The 16,206-nt window shown below is 45.7% G+C and overlaps 1 protein-coding gene across 4 annotated transcripts; it reads right to left on the reverse strand.

Annotated features, from left to right (window-relative positions):
• Positions 1 to 239: 239 nt before the first annotated feature.
• VAMP1 (vesicle associated membrane protein 1) lies at positions 240 to 6,953 on the reverse strand. Of its 4 annotated transcripts, none has more exons than XM_039218390.1 (6): positions 6,824 to 6,953; positions 5,620 to 5,692; positions 3,976 to 4,114; positions 3,623 to 3,781; positions 2,864 to 2,915; positions 240 to 2,456 (listed from the first exon to the last, which is right to left on the reverse strand). In XM_039218390.1, exons 2-6 carry the CDS (start codon positions 5,652 to 5,654, stop codon positions 2,440 to 2,442), a joined length of 402 nt encoding a protein of 133 aa, XP_039074321.1. In that variant the 5' UTR covers positions 5,655 to 5,692; positions 6,824 to 6,953; the 3' UTR covers positions 240 to 2,439. The 4 variants fall into 4 exon arrangements, 3 of the variants coding, with proteins under 3 accessions (XP_039074321.1, XP_039074320.1, XP_039074322.1); XM_039218389.1 differs by having other exon boundaries at positions 5,620 to 5,770; XR_005525739.1 differs by lacking the exon at positions 240 to 2,456 and adding an exon at positions 3,119 to 3,282 and having other exon boundaries at positions 2,851 to 2,915; positions 5,620 to 5,770.
• Between the last annotated feature and the right edge of the window lie 9,253 nt (positions 6,954 to 16,206).

Raw genomic sequence — 16,206 nt, forward strand, 5'->3', positions numbered from 1 at the left:
TCAGCTTCCTGCCATCGCTTCCTCTCGCTGGTACCTGGAAGAGCTGGGCTGCTCCAGGTATGAACACAGAGCAGAGACCACTTCCTCTGCCAACAAGCAGATCTTTCATCTCGAGAAGACCACACGGCACACATAAGCCAGCCTTCCGGCCTCGCACAACATCAGGCTCGAGAAGGAAAACCACCCCCCCGCCCCCAGCCCCTCCTCAGTGACTCCAACCCAAACAGCAACCAAGTCGGTTTAGTGGTAGGAATTTATATTTTTTTGCCTTTGTTCACAATACATGAAATTGGTAAATATGCCACATGCCTTTGGTGGAAGTACAACTGTTATTATTCTATACAAGTATGGGGTTAGGGATAGGAAAAAAGACAGAGGTGATGACAGACACACAGTGGAAACCCCACATCGCCTCATGGCAAACCAAAGAAGAAGGGGATGTGGGAAGCTCAGCTTCATTTGACTGCAAAGTCCCAGGGTTTGGTTGCATATTTGCTCATGCACATGGGGGGTGGGAGGAGGGGGACAGCAAAGACACAGAAGAGGGTACAGGGTGGGGTGAGAAAGAAAGTAGGAGGGCAAACATCCCCAAAAGAACAAAGCCAGCTACATCTGGTGGGCCTCAGAGGGACAGAAACCCAGGAAAGAATTCCCGTGACAGGGCTGGGTGGACCAAGAGGGTGAATTTGCTCCAGGCTTGGGACACATCGAGGACACTGGTGGTTCTTCTCCAGCGGTGACCCCCTGCATTAGGCAAGGAGGAGCCCAGAGGAGAGTGGAGACCTTCGAGGGGGGCCGTTGGGAGGGTACACTGACTGCTTTCTTCCAGCTCTTCAGTCCTGCCCTGGGGCAGGACGAAGGGAATGCAGGAAAAGGGGCGAAGGGAGAGGAAGGATGGTTTTGCGCCGTGAAATGCTGCTGCATGGAGAGTGAGCATCCAGACCCAGCCCAGCCCGCCCTCTGCCTCTTCCTGCTCGTGGGCCAGATGAGAGGAGGAATCAAGAGTCATGGGTGCTCCCCCTCCTGTTCCCAGCCTGCTCTCCTCCCCTCACACTGGGTCTGTTCCACTCAACGCCCCAGCCTGAAGTCCAGCAGCGGCCGCCTTGGCGTCTGAAGTCTGACCCCACACAGCATGCGGAGAGGAAAGGAAAGGAGGCAAAGTGGCATTCAGATGGGTGCAGGTGGTTCAGAAGGGGGACACAGTGCAGGAAGGACAGACAGGTGGCTCTCGGTGACAGGGCCCCATGACACAGCAGTACACAAGCACACCTGTCTACGGACTGTCCTGCCTCCCACGTGAGACTGGGCTGGCAGGGATACCAGACTTCTCTGAACACTCAGAACTGACTACCCTCAGGAAGGACTTCCTGCCTCATCCATGCCTTTGGCAAGTAGCTGGGAATAGTGTAGAGGAAAGGAGTTCCTGAGGGTCCAAGGATCCTCATTCCTAACACTTCACACTTTATCCACGGGAAGGGAGGAACAGGACCCCCCTCAATAAGCAGGCGAGAAAACTTCCAAAACTTCCGAGCTTGTTATTTTCAAATTAGGCCCCTGACTCATTGTCTCTCTAGAATTAACGTGCACTCTCCCTTTATCTATGCCAACAATTAAAATGGAGAGTCCCAAGCTTTGGCTCTATGGAACTGTCTGGTACTCTCAGAAACAACCCAGAATGCTCCAGAACATGTGGACGAGAGACAGCTCCTCGTAGTCATGAGCTTATGGGGCTGCTTCTAAGATAGGAATGAAGCCGGTACTTTTGCAATTAATGTGTGTGCTCTAGGTCTCCCAAAAACAAAGCAAAAGGTTGTAAAATCCCTGACAACATAGAGAATCTTGGACGAACAGATCAGAAACTACTGCAAAAACAAGCTTGACTTCCTAAAAGGGTATCATCGCACCAGGACCGAGTCGGCCTCTGGGCCCACCCCAGGATCCTCTGAGGGCCTGGCCTAGGGGAAGAGCCCCACGTGGCCAGGGCGGTCTTGAGCGAGCTGCCATTCTGCGAGCTATTCGCAGCCTCTTCCTGCCACTGGCCTGGCCTTTCCTGGTGACACCATGGGCACCAGACACCCTTCTCCTCCCCCGGTCTTGGCACCTTCCTGGGCACATGACCCCAGCCACACCCCTTCCTCTTCTCTTGGCCTCCCATTCTTTTCGGCTTTGGGGGAACTTGAGAGAGTACATAAGAAGGGGGTAGGGAGGAGGTGCCAGCTGTTGCTCTTCAGGTAGTTACTCTAGGACCACACCACGAGCAGCATTTCTAGTGTTGAGGGACACGGTGCAAATGAAAGCAACAGAAAACGAGGAGTGGGCAACGGAGAAGCCTGGACGGGGTGGAGGAAGGCAGATGCGGACGTTTGTTGAGAGAGCAAACAGAGGGAAAGAAACATGAGACTGGATGGCAATGGAGAACAGGGAAGGGGTGGTACATTCTCAAGTAAAAAAGTAGACTGGACACAGGAATCAGGAAGTCCCAGATGGAAAAGAGAAAGAGACAGGAGAAAACAAGAGGGCAAATTACATCAAGTTACTAGACAATCAGGCCTTTCCGTTGCATGTGTTCTATCCCCATGGTCTCCCTCTGACCCCAGCCAGTGACAAACAGCATAGCCCCACTTCCTCAGGACAGGGAGGACCATCTTCCCACAGTATCTTGCAGAGGGAGGGCTTGTGCACCAAGGAAGTCCCTTGCCCTTGCCCTTCCTCCCTCCCAAACCAGGTGATGACCCCACAGCAGCGATCTCCATACCTCAGTCAGAGCAGCCCCACTCCCCAGGCAGGCAGGCAGGCAGGGCTGGGAGAAGACTCCAGGACCTTCCCACCTCTTCACCCCACCAGCAACCTCAGCGATACTTACTTACAATAACTACCACGATGATGGCACAGATAGCTCCCAGCATGATCATCATCTGAGGAAACATTGACCGAAAATGGGCCCTTGGATTTGGGGAAGGAGGAAAGACATATTCCCACTAAAGATGTGGGATCAGAACTACCTCTGTCCTTGGGACAGTGGAAGAAACCACACGTCACCCAGGAGATCCACAGGCAGGACTCTCTGGGAGGACCCCCCTCTCCTAGTCCCCATTAGACAACCGCCCTGGTCCCACACCTGAAGCTTCCCAGAAACATCCCAGCATCTGCAGCCTGCTCCGTTTTGTTTAGCTCCTGTTGCCTGAAGGCCTTGAAAGAAACCCAAGTGGAGGTGTAGACAGACGGGATCTTTAGCCAGCTGGTTCGATTTTCATCATGAAGTGTTCAGCTCATTGCTAAAAGCTGGCGGGTATTTAAATATATATCTAGCCAAGCCACCATGTTGATGTTAGCTTGGGGGGGGGGGGGAATGGCCGGGGAGGTTTTTCCAGGGGTCTTTCGGGGAAAAGCAGCTTGACTGACCATTTCCAAGCTCAGTGTATCACTGTCCCCCAGTTAGTGGTTCTGAATACTCTAGCCTACCCTGGTGGCCAGCGCCGGTAATGCATCTCAAGGAGGCGTTCAGATTTCCTCCCCAGAGTTCTACAGGCAGAGATCCTGTGCCACCAGAGGCAGGGAGCACCCGAATGTATGTAGCACCTGAGGCCCAGGAAGTAAAGGCAGAGAGAACAAGAAAACTCACCTTGCAGTTTTTCCACCAATACTTCCTCTTTAGCTTGGCAGCACTGCTCTCAAATCGTGATGCTCCCACCTGCAAGGCGTCAGCTCGGTCATCCAGCTGTGACAGGATCTCATCCCTCTTCAGGACCTTGTCCACATTTACACGCATGATGTCCACCACCTGAGGCGGGCGGCAGAAACAAGGCCAGTAAGCTTCCCTGCTAGAGACAGGGGTGAGAACAGGAAGGGAATCATAAGTCCGGCCCCGTGTAACTCAAGAATGCCTTGCCCTTCTGGTTGAAAAAAAAAAAAAGGAAAAGAAGTTTCTAAACTTCTATCAGCTGGAAACTCCCAGAGACAAAGCTCTCCACTTACTTCCTCCACTTGTGCCTGGGTTTGCTGTAGTCTTCTGTTACTGGTCGTATTAGGAGGAGGGCCAGGGGGACCCCCAGGGGGGCCCCCACCGGGGGCAGCCCCTTCTGCCCCTTCAGCGGGTGGCTGAGCTGGAGCAGACCTGTGGAGAGAAGTGGGCCAAGCACACAACGTAACCGAGACAGAAAGGAATCACATGCATTCTCACCCCCGTCACCAACGCAATGATGATTAGGTTACACGCAACTACAAAGGATTCTAACTTTTTGACCGACACCAAGTAAGAAGATGCAGCATGGAGGAAGAAGCAAAAGACGAAAGATCCCATAACAACACTTCAGTGGAGCTCAGGGACATCCAGGATGGCATCAAGAGATCCTGCTTGGGGCTATCCTTCGACCCAAATTCAAATATCCTCTGGCACAAAGGCTACAGAGACAAATGTGCCAGCCTTGGACTAGATGGCACTTTCCTGTCAGAAGCCTTTCATGTGAAGTCAGACTGGAAAATTCCTATCCAGATTAGGAGAAATTCACACAAAAGACTAAGCCCTCAGGACAAGTCTGTTAGGAGCAGCTCTTTTACACAAAGCCTGAAGAAAAGGGGATCTAGTTAACAGTTGTTTCACACAATGATTGGCATATTGGGACTGCCCAGGGACAACCTGGGAGAATCACCGAAGGCAAAACTTCTGTAGGTGGAGTTAAGTCAGGGCTGTTCACTTGCTTTGTTTGGGGCAGAGAAGATAGGAGTTCTACTTCGGTAGAACTGGGGGCCCAAAGTAATTGTGTCAGTTATGAAACTGTTCCAAGAACACAGACAGGAAGCAAAAATATGGGTAATGGTCCCCAATGTACATGCATCACAAACATCATGTCCCTTCCTTTTCTAAATTTGGCATCAAGTCCCAGGAGGCTCCCCTAGTTCTTTATGTCCCAAAGAGAAATCTTGGATTATACTACTATACACAGAGATGGTTCTTACTTTCCCTTAGCCTTAGAAAGGATGAATCCAGTGTGAGGTCTTCAAGAAAAGCTCCTTTCCACGTCCCAACAATGGAGGCTAAATTCATCTCCTAAAGAATTTCTGGAAGTCTAACCTAGGGCATGAGATTTTTCTCTCCCAAGGAGGAATCCACTGGCAGTGGGAGATTCTCAAACTTGATGGAGAATAGAAGTTATAGTAAGAACTCAAACAGAAGTAGAATCTCACAAAACATACCTCACAGGCCCAGTCCAAGAGCAAAAGCATTAGGAATTAAACCATCACAAGTCACCAAAAAGGAAATGCCCTGACTATTCACAATAGAAAACCCAAAAGTTCTTCCTCCCTAAGTGAATTTCTTTCGGTCTAAAAAAAATAGAGAGTAACTCTTCAGAAAGGCTTTACCCGCTGATTATACCCGGCTCATCCCCATTCAAGAAATGGCTTTCTCATTTCACTCTAAAGCCAAGGGAAGCAAAGAAATACACGAAGCCATGAGGGCCACAAGACTCTTGTGTTACTACTGAGCTAAGCAATCTAGTTCTCTGAAGGTGGAAAATTCACTGAGTATGTAGCAGCCGGTATTTGGTCTTGGAAGCAGTCCAGGACAGTGGACCAATGACAAGATTAAGGTCAGAAATCTTGTGATGCCCTGCTACTCACCATGCTCCCTCCATCTCCTCCAGTTCATCCCACATGCCTGCTATTGGGAACCAGTCCGCTGAGAAGGATCCCCCTTTTCCCCAAAGTGGGAGAAAAAAAATGGAATCTTAGGGCTTGGCCAAAATCCATAAAATATCACATATGGTTAAAACTGTAGAAATCAAATAAAGAAAAACGAAATGGTTATAAAGCATCTGAAGGGACCATTTCACTTACTATTTGTTGGGAGTTGGTAACACTCAGCAGTAAAATATCCAGGAGTAGTCATAACCCATATGTAACATTAAGTAAATCTTCTCCCTTTTTTGTCACTAGGAGAAGCAACACAAATATTATCTAGGACCAAGCCCGAACCCCAGACAGTAATAAGAATGAAAAATCTTGTTTTTAATTCACTGTGGTCCTGACAGGGAAATAGTTGATTCGTCTAGCCACAGTGCTCCCTCAGGATCTTGGGAATGAGACTGATGTTGAAGACGGTCAGACACTAAATTGAATTGTGGGGATCCTCGGTTCCATTTCTCTTCCAAATACTTGGCTAAGAGTCAACGGCAGGAAAACACCTCCCCTATACAGGTGGCCTTGAGATGAATGGCTGCTTGGAATCACATGCCACTGCCCCTTGGGTCTTTCTGAGCTGCTCGCCTGGCGCCAAAGAACTGTCAGGTAAGTTTCGGGACCTTTGCTCACTGCCAAGAGGGGCACGGGGGAGGTGGCTAACACGTCACAGTCGGGGTGAGGGGCCATACATAAATCCAGAGGCTGCAGAGCAAGCCAAGTTACTAACTGGCAAGTGCACTACTCATTACTGTTTCCAGAGGCCGTAAGTACAGATTCAATCAGACAACAAGAAAGGGTCCCAAACCCCCTCCCCAGTGTCTCCACGCCCCAACTTCGCCCAGTCCCGGGCTTCACTACTATGGAGACCTGAATGAAGCGCCCCGCAGGCGAGAGAAGACAGTGCAACGAAGGTGGGACCCCCGCGCCCCGACCCCGCCCGTGGGGTGCTGGCTGTGGCTGCTGCAGGAATGGGGGTACTACCCTTCCTCCCCAGGGGTGGCCAGGTCTGGGGGCGATGCGCGGCGGTGCTTCCCCGCGTCGCCGCAGCTGCTGCAATGCGCCATTTTTCGTCCCGCAGAGTCTGGCGCTGAGGGTGGGGAGTTGGCAAAGAGATGTCGAGCCCCCCACGCCAGAGTCAACTCACATTTCTGTGGCGGCGGAGGGCTCCGTCTTTTCTCCCGTGGCTGCGACGAGACAACAGACGGGGGTTACCGCTGCGGGTGAGGTGGACGCAACTGCCGCGCTCCGCCTCCCCGTGACACCAGGGGCTCTAGCTGCGGTGGAACTGACCGCAGCTGCCGCGCGGGTCCCACACTTTATTAGTGTCGGCCACGCCTCCCAGTAACGTTAACAATCCCGAGGCCCAATCCGAGCCCAGGACAGGCGCCAGTCCAGAAGCCACGCCCGAGTAAGGCCAAGCCCGCCCCCGTCCCTGCAAATTGGCCAATCCCAGCTCTCCCCTCTCATTCCCGATTCTGGAAAGGGGCCGTTGCTGAGGGGATCGGTTCTCTGACCACTTCAACTATAGTTTGCTTACCAAGTCTAACTAAGCGACTGGGCTGGATGGAAATACGCGCCAGGTCTCTGGAAGGGAGGCCCCAACAGTGATTTGGGGTACCTTTTGGGTACCTACCAGCCAATCGCTGAGCAGTGTCTGCAGCCCGGGCCCGCCCCCGGCCCCCGGCGCTCGCAGCTCCAGCCAATCACAGCCGTGGGCGGGCCCCGGCTCGCAACGGCCAGGAGCCCGGAGTGCTGGGTGTAGAGGCGGTTCGGCGGTCAGCTCGCAGCCAGGGGTGCGGACCTGGCCTGCGCCCGCCTTCCCTACCCACCTCTCACAAACAACTCCGAAGTGCAGAGTCCATAAAGGCTGAGCCGCAGATCCTCGGGATCCAGTACCAGGAGTGGGGTTTGGTCCCTCCAGAGCAATTATGAGGGATAGCCAGCAAGCTCCTCATGCAATGAATTACCCTAAATCGAATTCCTCCTGCAATCCCACCAGGGTAAATTACCATGCGGACTCAGTTGCCCAAACCAGAAACCTAGAAACCACTCCAGATTTCCTTCCTCGTTCACCTGTACCCCTCCTCTGATAATTCACCAATTTGAGTGGATCTTTCCTTCTTAGTTTTTCAAGAATTCGTTTCCCTCTTATAACTGCCCTTCTCTCACTTTAGACTATTATCCCTTGCCTGGATGCCATCTGTTGTAAAATTTACCGTTATTTTACCTCCTGCTAAGAAAAAAGATAACAAACTGACACAATGCTTTCTTATCACTTAGAATTTTTATTTCGTATTTATTGGAAGTGTAGAATTATATAGATACCGATTTACTCTTGTAAAGTTCACTCTTGTGCATACATAAAAAGGAAATTTAAAAAGAGCAACGTGATAACAGTATTCCCAAAACTTAACTTCAGAGCCCGACTCTTCTGATTCTTTCTTTTTCTCTTTTCTTTTTTTTTTCTTTTTTCCTTTTTTTTTTTTTTTCTTACTCTTAAATGTACACGATTTTCACACAACGTAGTCCTCTGTGCATGGCATCAAGGGCTTTGGTGATGCAGCATTTCTTAAAGGAGTGTTCCTCTTCTGTCTCCAGAATTTTCTTCCAAGCCTTAGGCACCCATTTGGCAAGTTTTGATTCTTTTGAGTAGGTGTGACAAATACAGGATGACTACCCTCTGGCTAATAGTTACAATGAAGCATTGCAATTTAGATTTTTTACCATCTTTTTTTTTTTAATTTTTTTTAATGTTTTTATTTCTAGGAGAGAGAGAGAGAGAGACAGCGTGAGCAGGGGAGGGTCAGAGAGAGAGGGAGTCACAGACTGAAACAGGCTCCAGGCTCTGAGCTGGCAGTCAGCACAGCCCGACGCGGGGCCCGAACCCACGAACCGCGAGATCATGACCTAAGCGAAAGTCGAACGCTTAACCGACTAAGCCACCCAGGCGCCCCATCAACCATGTCTTCTGTATCTACAGATTTTCATACAAGCTCTTCTATCAGTTATTGAGAATGAGCTATTGAAATCTAGAAGTACTAAGTTGTCTGTTTTGTTTAATCTTTTCATATTTGCTTTGTGTATTTTGAAGCTCTGCTGCTGGGTATATAAACATTTATNCGAACCCACGAACCGCGAGATCATGACCTAAGTGAAAGTCGGACGCTTAACCGACTAAGCCACCCAGGCGCCCCTTACCATCTTTTTTTAAGTTTATTGATTTTTGAGAGGGGGAGAGTGAGAGAGAAAGACAGAGCGTGAGTGGGGTGAGGGGCAGAGAGAGAGAGACACAGAATGTGAAGTAGGCTCCAGGCTCTCAACTGTAAGCATAGAGCCCGCTGCGGGGCTCTAACTCCTGAGCCATGAGATCTTGACCTGAGCTGAAGTCAGATGCTCATCTCCCCACCCCCCCACCTCCTGCCCCATTTAGATGTTAAAATTAAAAAAAAATGCCTCCTAGAATCCATGAAATATATCTTTCTGCTTCTAGTCTTGTTCTCCCTCATATCCATCCTCTTAAGAAACCAACAGGATGAGTTATCCAAATGTCACAACCCTGCTAAAGCCTCAAAACCCCACCAAATCTCCCCTGGGGGAAAAAAAAGCCTTAAAATCACTGAGTTTTTAAAAAATTAAGATCACTGGAAAAAACTTAAAATCACTGAATTTTTTAAAAAATTAATATATTTTGGGGCATCTGGGTGGCTCAGTCGGTTGAGTGTCCAACTTTGTCTCAGGTCATATCTCATAGTTTATGGGTTTGAGCCCCATGCCAGGCTCTGTGCTGACAGCTCAGAGCCTGGAGCCTGCTTGGGATTCTGTGTCTTCCTCTCTGGTCCTCGCTGCTCGTTCTCTGCCTCTCTCTGTCTCTCTCTGTCTCTCAAAAATAAATAAACATTAAAAAACAAATAAAAATAAAAATTTGTTTTTAAATTTGTTGAAAACAGAATTATAGATTCACATGAGGTGGCCCTCAAAAGAGCACGGGTCGGGTTCCCCCATCTCCCTTCACCTTGCTCTCCCAGTGATAGCAGTACAGTATTAAAGCCAGGAAATTGACATCGGTGCAATCCACAGAGTTAATTCAGATTTTCACCAGTTTTACATGCATTCATGTGTTTGTGTAGATTCTTAAATTTAGATTCCTGTAACGACCACCACAATCACGATACAGAACTGTTACATTACTACAAGACTCCCTTGTGCTATCCATTTATAGCCACACCTACCCCCATTCCTAATCTTTTTTTCCCATTTTTGCCTATGGATGTCCCATTGCTCCAGGACCATTTGCAGAAAAAGCAATCCTTCCTCCATGATACCCTTGAGATCCATCCAGTTTGTGTGTATCAGTAGTTTTCATTGCTGAGTAGTATTCTGTGGAATGGATATGCCGTAATTTGTTTAACCATCCACCTGATCAAAGGTCATTTGGACTGATTTCAGTTTGAGGCTATTCCAAATAAGGCTGTTATGAACAGTCATGTACATGTGAGTTTGCATGAACACAAATTTTCTCTGGGACAAAAGCGCAGTTACTGGGTAGGAAGGTAATTGCATGTTTGGTTTTAGAAGAAACTGCCTAACTGCTTTCCAGAGTTGCTTTACCATTTAAAATTCCCACCAGTAGTATAAGTGGGATCCAGTTTCTCCACCTTTTCACCACTGTTTGGTGTTGTCACTATTTCTTTTTTATTGTAGCGACTCCAATAGGCAAGTAGTGATATATCACTGTAATTTCTTTCTTTTTTCTTTCTTTTCTTTTTTTTTTTTTTTTTTTTAAGTAGGCTCCATGCCTAGTGTGGAGCCCAAAATGGGGCTTGAACTCACAACTCTGAGATCAAGACCTGAGCTGAGATCAAGAGTCAGACACCCAACCCACTGAGCCACCCAGGCACCCGGTGTCATTGTAGTCTTAATTCTCATTTCTGCGATGGCCGATTATGTTGAACATGTTTTAATCTGGTTTTTGCCATCTATATATCCTCTTTGATGAAGGGTCTGCTCCTATCTTTTGCCCATTTTCTTTTTTTTTATTTTTATTTTATTTTATTTTATTTTATTTTTTTAATATTTTTATTTATTTCTAGGAGAGAGAGAGAGAGAGAGAGACAGCGTGAGCGGGGGAGGGTCAGAGAGAGAGGGAGACACAGACTCTGAAATAGGCTCCAGACTCCCAGCTGGCAGTCAGCACAGAGCCCGACGCGGGGCTCGAACCCACGAACCGTGAGATCATGACCTAAGCGAAAGTTGGACGCTTAACCGACTAAGCCACCCAGGCGCCCCCTTTTTTTTTATTTTTAAAAAATGTTTATTTATTTATTTTGAGAGAGAGTGCACATGAGCAAAGAAGGGGCATAGAGAGAGGAGAGAGAGAATCCCAACCAGGCTCATGCTGTCAGTGCAGAGCCTGACATGGGGCTTGATCTCACGAATCATGAGATCATGACCTGAGCCTAGATCAAGAGTCGAATGGTTAACCTACTGAGCCACCCAAGCACCCTGCCCATTTTTAATTGGGTTGTTCATTTTTTTACTATTGAGTTTTGTGAATTCTTTAAATATTCTAGATAAAGTACTTTATCTGACAAGTGCTTTCTCCTGGTCTGTTATTTGCCTTTTCATCCTCTCAAAGGGATCTTACATAGAGTGAAGGTTTTCAGTTCTGTTTATATCTAATTTATCAACTTATACTCTGATGGATTATACTTTTTGTGTGAAGTCTAAGAACCTTTGCCTGGCCCTGCATCCTGATGATTATTTCTTATTTTATTTTCTAAAAGTTGTATATTTTTGTGTTTCACATGTAAGTCTGTGATCCGTTTTGAGTTCATTGTCATATAAGGTGTAAAGTTTAGGTCAGAGTTCATTTTATTGCCTATGGATGTCCATTGCTCCAGGACCATTTTGAAAAGCAAACCTTCTTCGGTTGAATTGCTTTGGCACCTTTATCAAAAATCAGTTTGGTATATTTGGGCAGATCTATTTCTGGGTTCTCTTCAGTTCCACTGAGCTATGTGTCTTTCCTTCTGCCAATAACACACTGTCTTAATTACTGTAGCTATAAATAGTAAGCCTTAAGAGTTATTTCTCTCACTTTAGTGGGTTTTTTCCCAAAATTGTTTTAGCTATTCTAGATTCTTTGCCTCAAAAGTTATCTTTAAAATGCATTTATGAGCTGACAAGAAGATAAAGACTGTGTAGACCAAAAACTAAGTCAAAGCTGCTATCCAGGAAGGTAAGCCGAGCACTGAAGCCTGTTTTGCCTTGAGGGCATTTGCTAAAAAGTTGAACTTAGGCATGCTGATGGCCTCACCAGGTGCCACCAAGGCGTGGAGACAGAGCTCAGGGCTTTTCTAGGATTGGAATCTAACAAAAGATCCCCACCATTAAGTCAGAACCCCTATGTCCTTGTTTAAGAGCGGATTTGAAATATTCTTACACCCACACTGACCCTAGGGGACTTCATAGAAAATTGCTTGTCTAGGGTTGCCTGGATGGCTCAATCAGTTAAGTGCTGACTTGGGCTCAGGTCATGATCTTGGCTCAGGTCTTGATCTTGCGGTCCATGGGTTCGAGCCCTACATCGGGCTCTGTGCTGACAGCTCAGAGCCTGGAGCCTGCTTCAGGTTCTGTGTCTCCCTCTCTCTGCTCCTCCCCCACTCTTGCTCTCTCTCTCTGTCTCTCAAAAATAAATATTAAAAATTTTTAAAAAAGAAAAAGAAAATTGCTTGTCTGGAGCCTAGGTGCCCAGTGGAGAACTTTTTAATTTTATTTTTTCTTGTAAACACTAGTAAAGAATTTATAACCATAAGCTGTGACTTTACTGTCTGAATTTTTTGTTGATCCTAAGAAAAAAATGGCAAGAATTGAAGGTGGCTCTAGGTTGACAGTCCCACCAAGCACCCGGCAAAAGTGATGCAATTCTCCCTGGATAAGCTCATCTTCAATCTAGGCCTTGGGGAATTTCCACAGATACAGTTCCAAAAAATATAAATTGTGGTCAAAAATTGCAAACAAATAAGGAACAAAGTTCCAAGAGCCAGAGCCAACAGAGATAGGGATAGAAAATAAGAAATAAAGTTAGAAAATCAAGCCAAATAGCCCAATGTCTGACTATATAGGAGTTTTAAAAAGAGAAAACAGGATATGAGACAGAGAGACATTATAAAAGAAATGCAGGGACTCCTGGGTGGCTCAGTTGGTTAAGCGGCCAACTTAGGCCTGGGTCATGATATCATGGTTCATGAGTTTGTGCCCCTCATCGGGCTCTGTGCTGACAGCTCAGAGCTTGCAGCCCACTTCAGATTCTGTGTCTCCTTCTCTCTCTGCCTCTCCCCCGCTCACACTCTGTCTCTCATTCTCTCTCAAAATAAAAAAAATTTTTTTAATTTAAAAATAGAAGAAATACAATAAAAAAATTCCTGAACTGAACAAGTCTTTCTGGATTAAACAGTGCGCTATGTGCCCAACACAATGAAAGAAAAAAGAAGAATATCAAGACACATTTTTATGAAATTCAAATATTATGGAAAAAGAGAAGAAGCTAAAAGAATTCAAAAAGGGGGGGAGTGAACAGGAGTCAGAATAGCATCTCAATACTGCATTAGAAGATAGACGACAATGTGGCAGTGCCTTTAAAATTCTGAAATTTAAGGGACACCTGGGTGGCACAGTCGGCTAAGCGTCTGACTTCGGCTCAGGTCATGATCTCACGGTCCATGGGTTTGAGCCTCGCGTCGGGCTCTGTGCTGACAGCTCAGGAGCCTGTTTCAGATTCTGTATCTCCCTCTCTATCTGACCCTCCCCTGTTCACACTGTCTCTCTCTCTCTCTCTCTCTCTCTCAGAAATAAAATTTTTAAAAAAATTTTAATTTTAAAAGAAGAATATAGAATTCTTTCAGCATCAAAATTCTTATGTCTCTATTTAAATAGGCTACTACAAGATGCACTCTGACAAACAGGAAGGAAAAAGGCAATCGATGTAGGGAACAGAATCCTGGATCCACACACACAATTAATGAAAGAAAACCCTTGGTATGAAAGCTGTGCTACAGAAAAAAAAGAAAGAAAAAAAGAAAGCTGTGCTACAGACCCTGAAACAATGTGTCCTGACTGAAGTAAGATGATGGAAAAACTGCAGGAAAGTCTCTGGAGAAAAAACTGATAAAGTATCAACCATGTTTAAATATTTGAAAAATAAGGGGCGCCTGGGTGGCTCAGCCTGTTAAGAGTCCGACTTTGGCTCAGGTCATGATCTCGACCCCCATTTCGGGCTCTGTGCTGACAGCTCGGAGGCTGGAGCCTGCTTTGGATTCTGTATCTCCCTCTCTCCCTGCCCTTCTCCTGCTTGCACTCTGTCTCTGTTTCTCTCTGTCTCTCTCTCTCTCTCAAAAATAAATAAACATTTTTTTAAAACTTTAAAAAGAAAAGAGTCTGACTCTTGTTTTTGGCTCAGGTCATGATCTCACGGTTCATGAGTTCGAGCCCCACACAGGGTTCTATGTTGATAGTGTGGAGCTTGCTTGGAATTCTCTCTGCCCCTTCGAAACTCACACGCTCTGTCTCTTGAAAACTAAGGGCTGCCTGGGTGGCTCAATAGGCTAAGCATCTGACTAGTAATCTTGGCTCGGGTCATGATCTCATAGTTCATGGAATCTAGCCCTGGTCAAGCTCTGTGCTGTAAGAGCCTTTTAGGGATTCTCTCTCTCCCTCTTCCTCTGCCCCTCCGCAACTCACAAACACTCACTCTCTCTCTGAATAAATAAAAACTTAAAAAAAATAAATAAGGGGCACCTGGGTGGCTCAGTCAGTTAAGCATCAGACTCTTGATTTCAGCCCAGGTCATGGTTTCACGGTTCATGGGTTTGAGCCCCAAGTTGGGCTCTGCACTAGCAGTATGGAGCCTGCTTGGGATTCTCTCTTCCTCTCTCTGACCCTCCCTACTCAAGCTGTCTCTGTCTCACTCAAAGTAAAAAAATAAAAAATAAATCTTAAAAAAATTTTATGTAAATAAATATTTGAAAAATAATAAGAACACGTATTTAACAGGTCCAATGGGACGTAAGGAAAAAAATAAAACTAGATACATAGAAAATTATACAAAAGAAAAAGAGGCAATTATTAACTTAAGAAAAAGCAAAAAGTTAAATAGGAAATATAAGTTACTTTACATTATGTCAATTGATTTTCAACAGGGTGAGAAGACCATTTAATGGGGGAAGGAATAGTTTTTTCAACAAATGGTGCTGGACAACTTGATGTCAACCTGCAAAAAGATGAATTTGGATGGCTGACTCCCTCCCACCATACACAAACATTAACTCAAAGAGTACCAAAAACTTAAATGTAAGAGCTGAAACTGTAAAAGTCTTAAAAGAAAACATAGCTCTATGTCTTCATGACCTTGGATTAGGCAGTGATTTCTTTGATATGATAACAAAAGCACAAACAACAAAAGAAAAAGTAAGCAGGGCATCAGCAAATGATGAAACTTTTGTACTTCAAAGAACATGATCCAGAAAGTGAAAAGAATTCACAGAATCAAAGAACATATTTGCAAATCAAATGTCTGATATGGTAATTGTATCTGGAATATATAAAGCACTCTTCCAACTCAATTATAATCTTAAAAATTTGAAAACAAAGGATCTAAATAGACATTTCTCAAAAGAAGATATGCAAATGACCAATAAAGCACAAGAAAAGATGCTCTATATCATTAGCCATCAGGGAAATACAAATCAAAGCCACAGGGAGACACTACTTTATGCCTACTAGGATGGCTATAATGAAAAAAAAAACAGATAATACCACATGTTGACGAGCATGTAGAGAAATTAAACCCTTATACACTGCAGGTAGAGATACAAAATAATGCAGCCAATTTGGGAAAAGTTGGCAGTTCCTCAAAAAGTTAAACATAGAGTTACCATGTGACCCCGCAATTCCACTCCTTGGTATATACCCAAGAGAAATGAAAATGTCTACACAAAACCTTGTTACACGAATGTCCATGACAGCATTCTTTCAGATACCCACCAAGCACCTGGGTGGCTTAGCCGGTTAGACGTCCAACTCTTGACTTTGGCTCAGGTCATGATCTCATGGTTCATGAGTTCAAGCCCCACATCAGGATCCACACTGACAGTGTGGAGGATGCTTGGGATTCTCTCTCTCCCTCTCTCCCTTCCCCTCCCCACTTGTACTCTCTTTCTCTCTCAAAATAAATAAATAAACTTAAAAAATTTAAAAGAATAACCAAAAAGTAAAAACAACCTAGATGTCCACCAACTGATAAATGGATAAATATGAGGTGGTATATCCATACAATGGAATATTATTCAGCAATAAAAAGGAATGAAATACTAACATATGTTTCAACATGGATGAACCTTGAAAGCACTATGCTAAATTTAAAAAGCCAGTCACAAAGGATTAAATATGGTATGATTCCATTTAGATGAAACATCCAGAATAGGCAAGAATCTATAGGGGCAGACAATGGGTTTGTGGTTGTCTACAACT

This window comes from Hyaena hyaena, unplaced genomic scaffold, assembly GCF_003009895.1.
Source record: "Hyaena hyaena isolate Hyena2069 unplaced genomic scaffold, ASM300989v1 scaffold_760, whole genome shotgun sequence".
NCBI classification, from domain to species: domain Eukaryota; kingdom Metazoa; phylum Chordata; class Mammalia; order Carnivora; family Hyaenidae; genus Hyaena; species Hyaena hyaena.

What these genes read in the sequence shown, in the direction of transcription:
- VAMP1 (XM_039218390.1), bottom strand. Translation starts at nt 5,654, where the DNA reads ATGTGGGATGAACTGGAGGAGATGGAGGGAGCATG. An exon ending in CCCAGGCACAAGTGGAGGAA is followed by an intron (nt 3,782 to 3,975) that starts GTAAGTGGAGAG and finishes CGCCCGCCTCAG; the next exon opens with GTGGTGGACATCATGCGTGT. An exon ending in ATTGGTGGAAAAACTGCAAG is followed by an intron (nt 2,916 to 3,622) that starts GTGAGTTTTCTT and finishes ATGTTTCCTCAG; the next exon opens with ATGATGATCATGCTGGGAGC.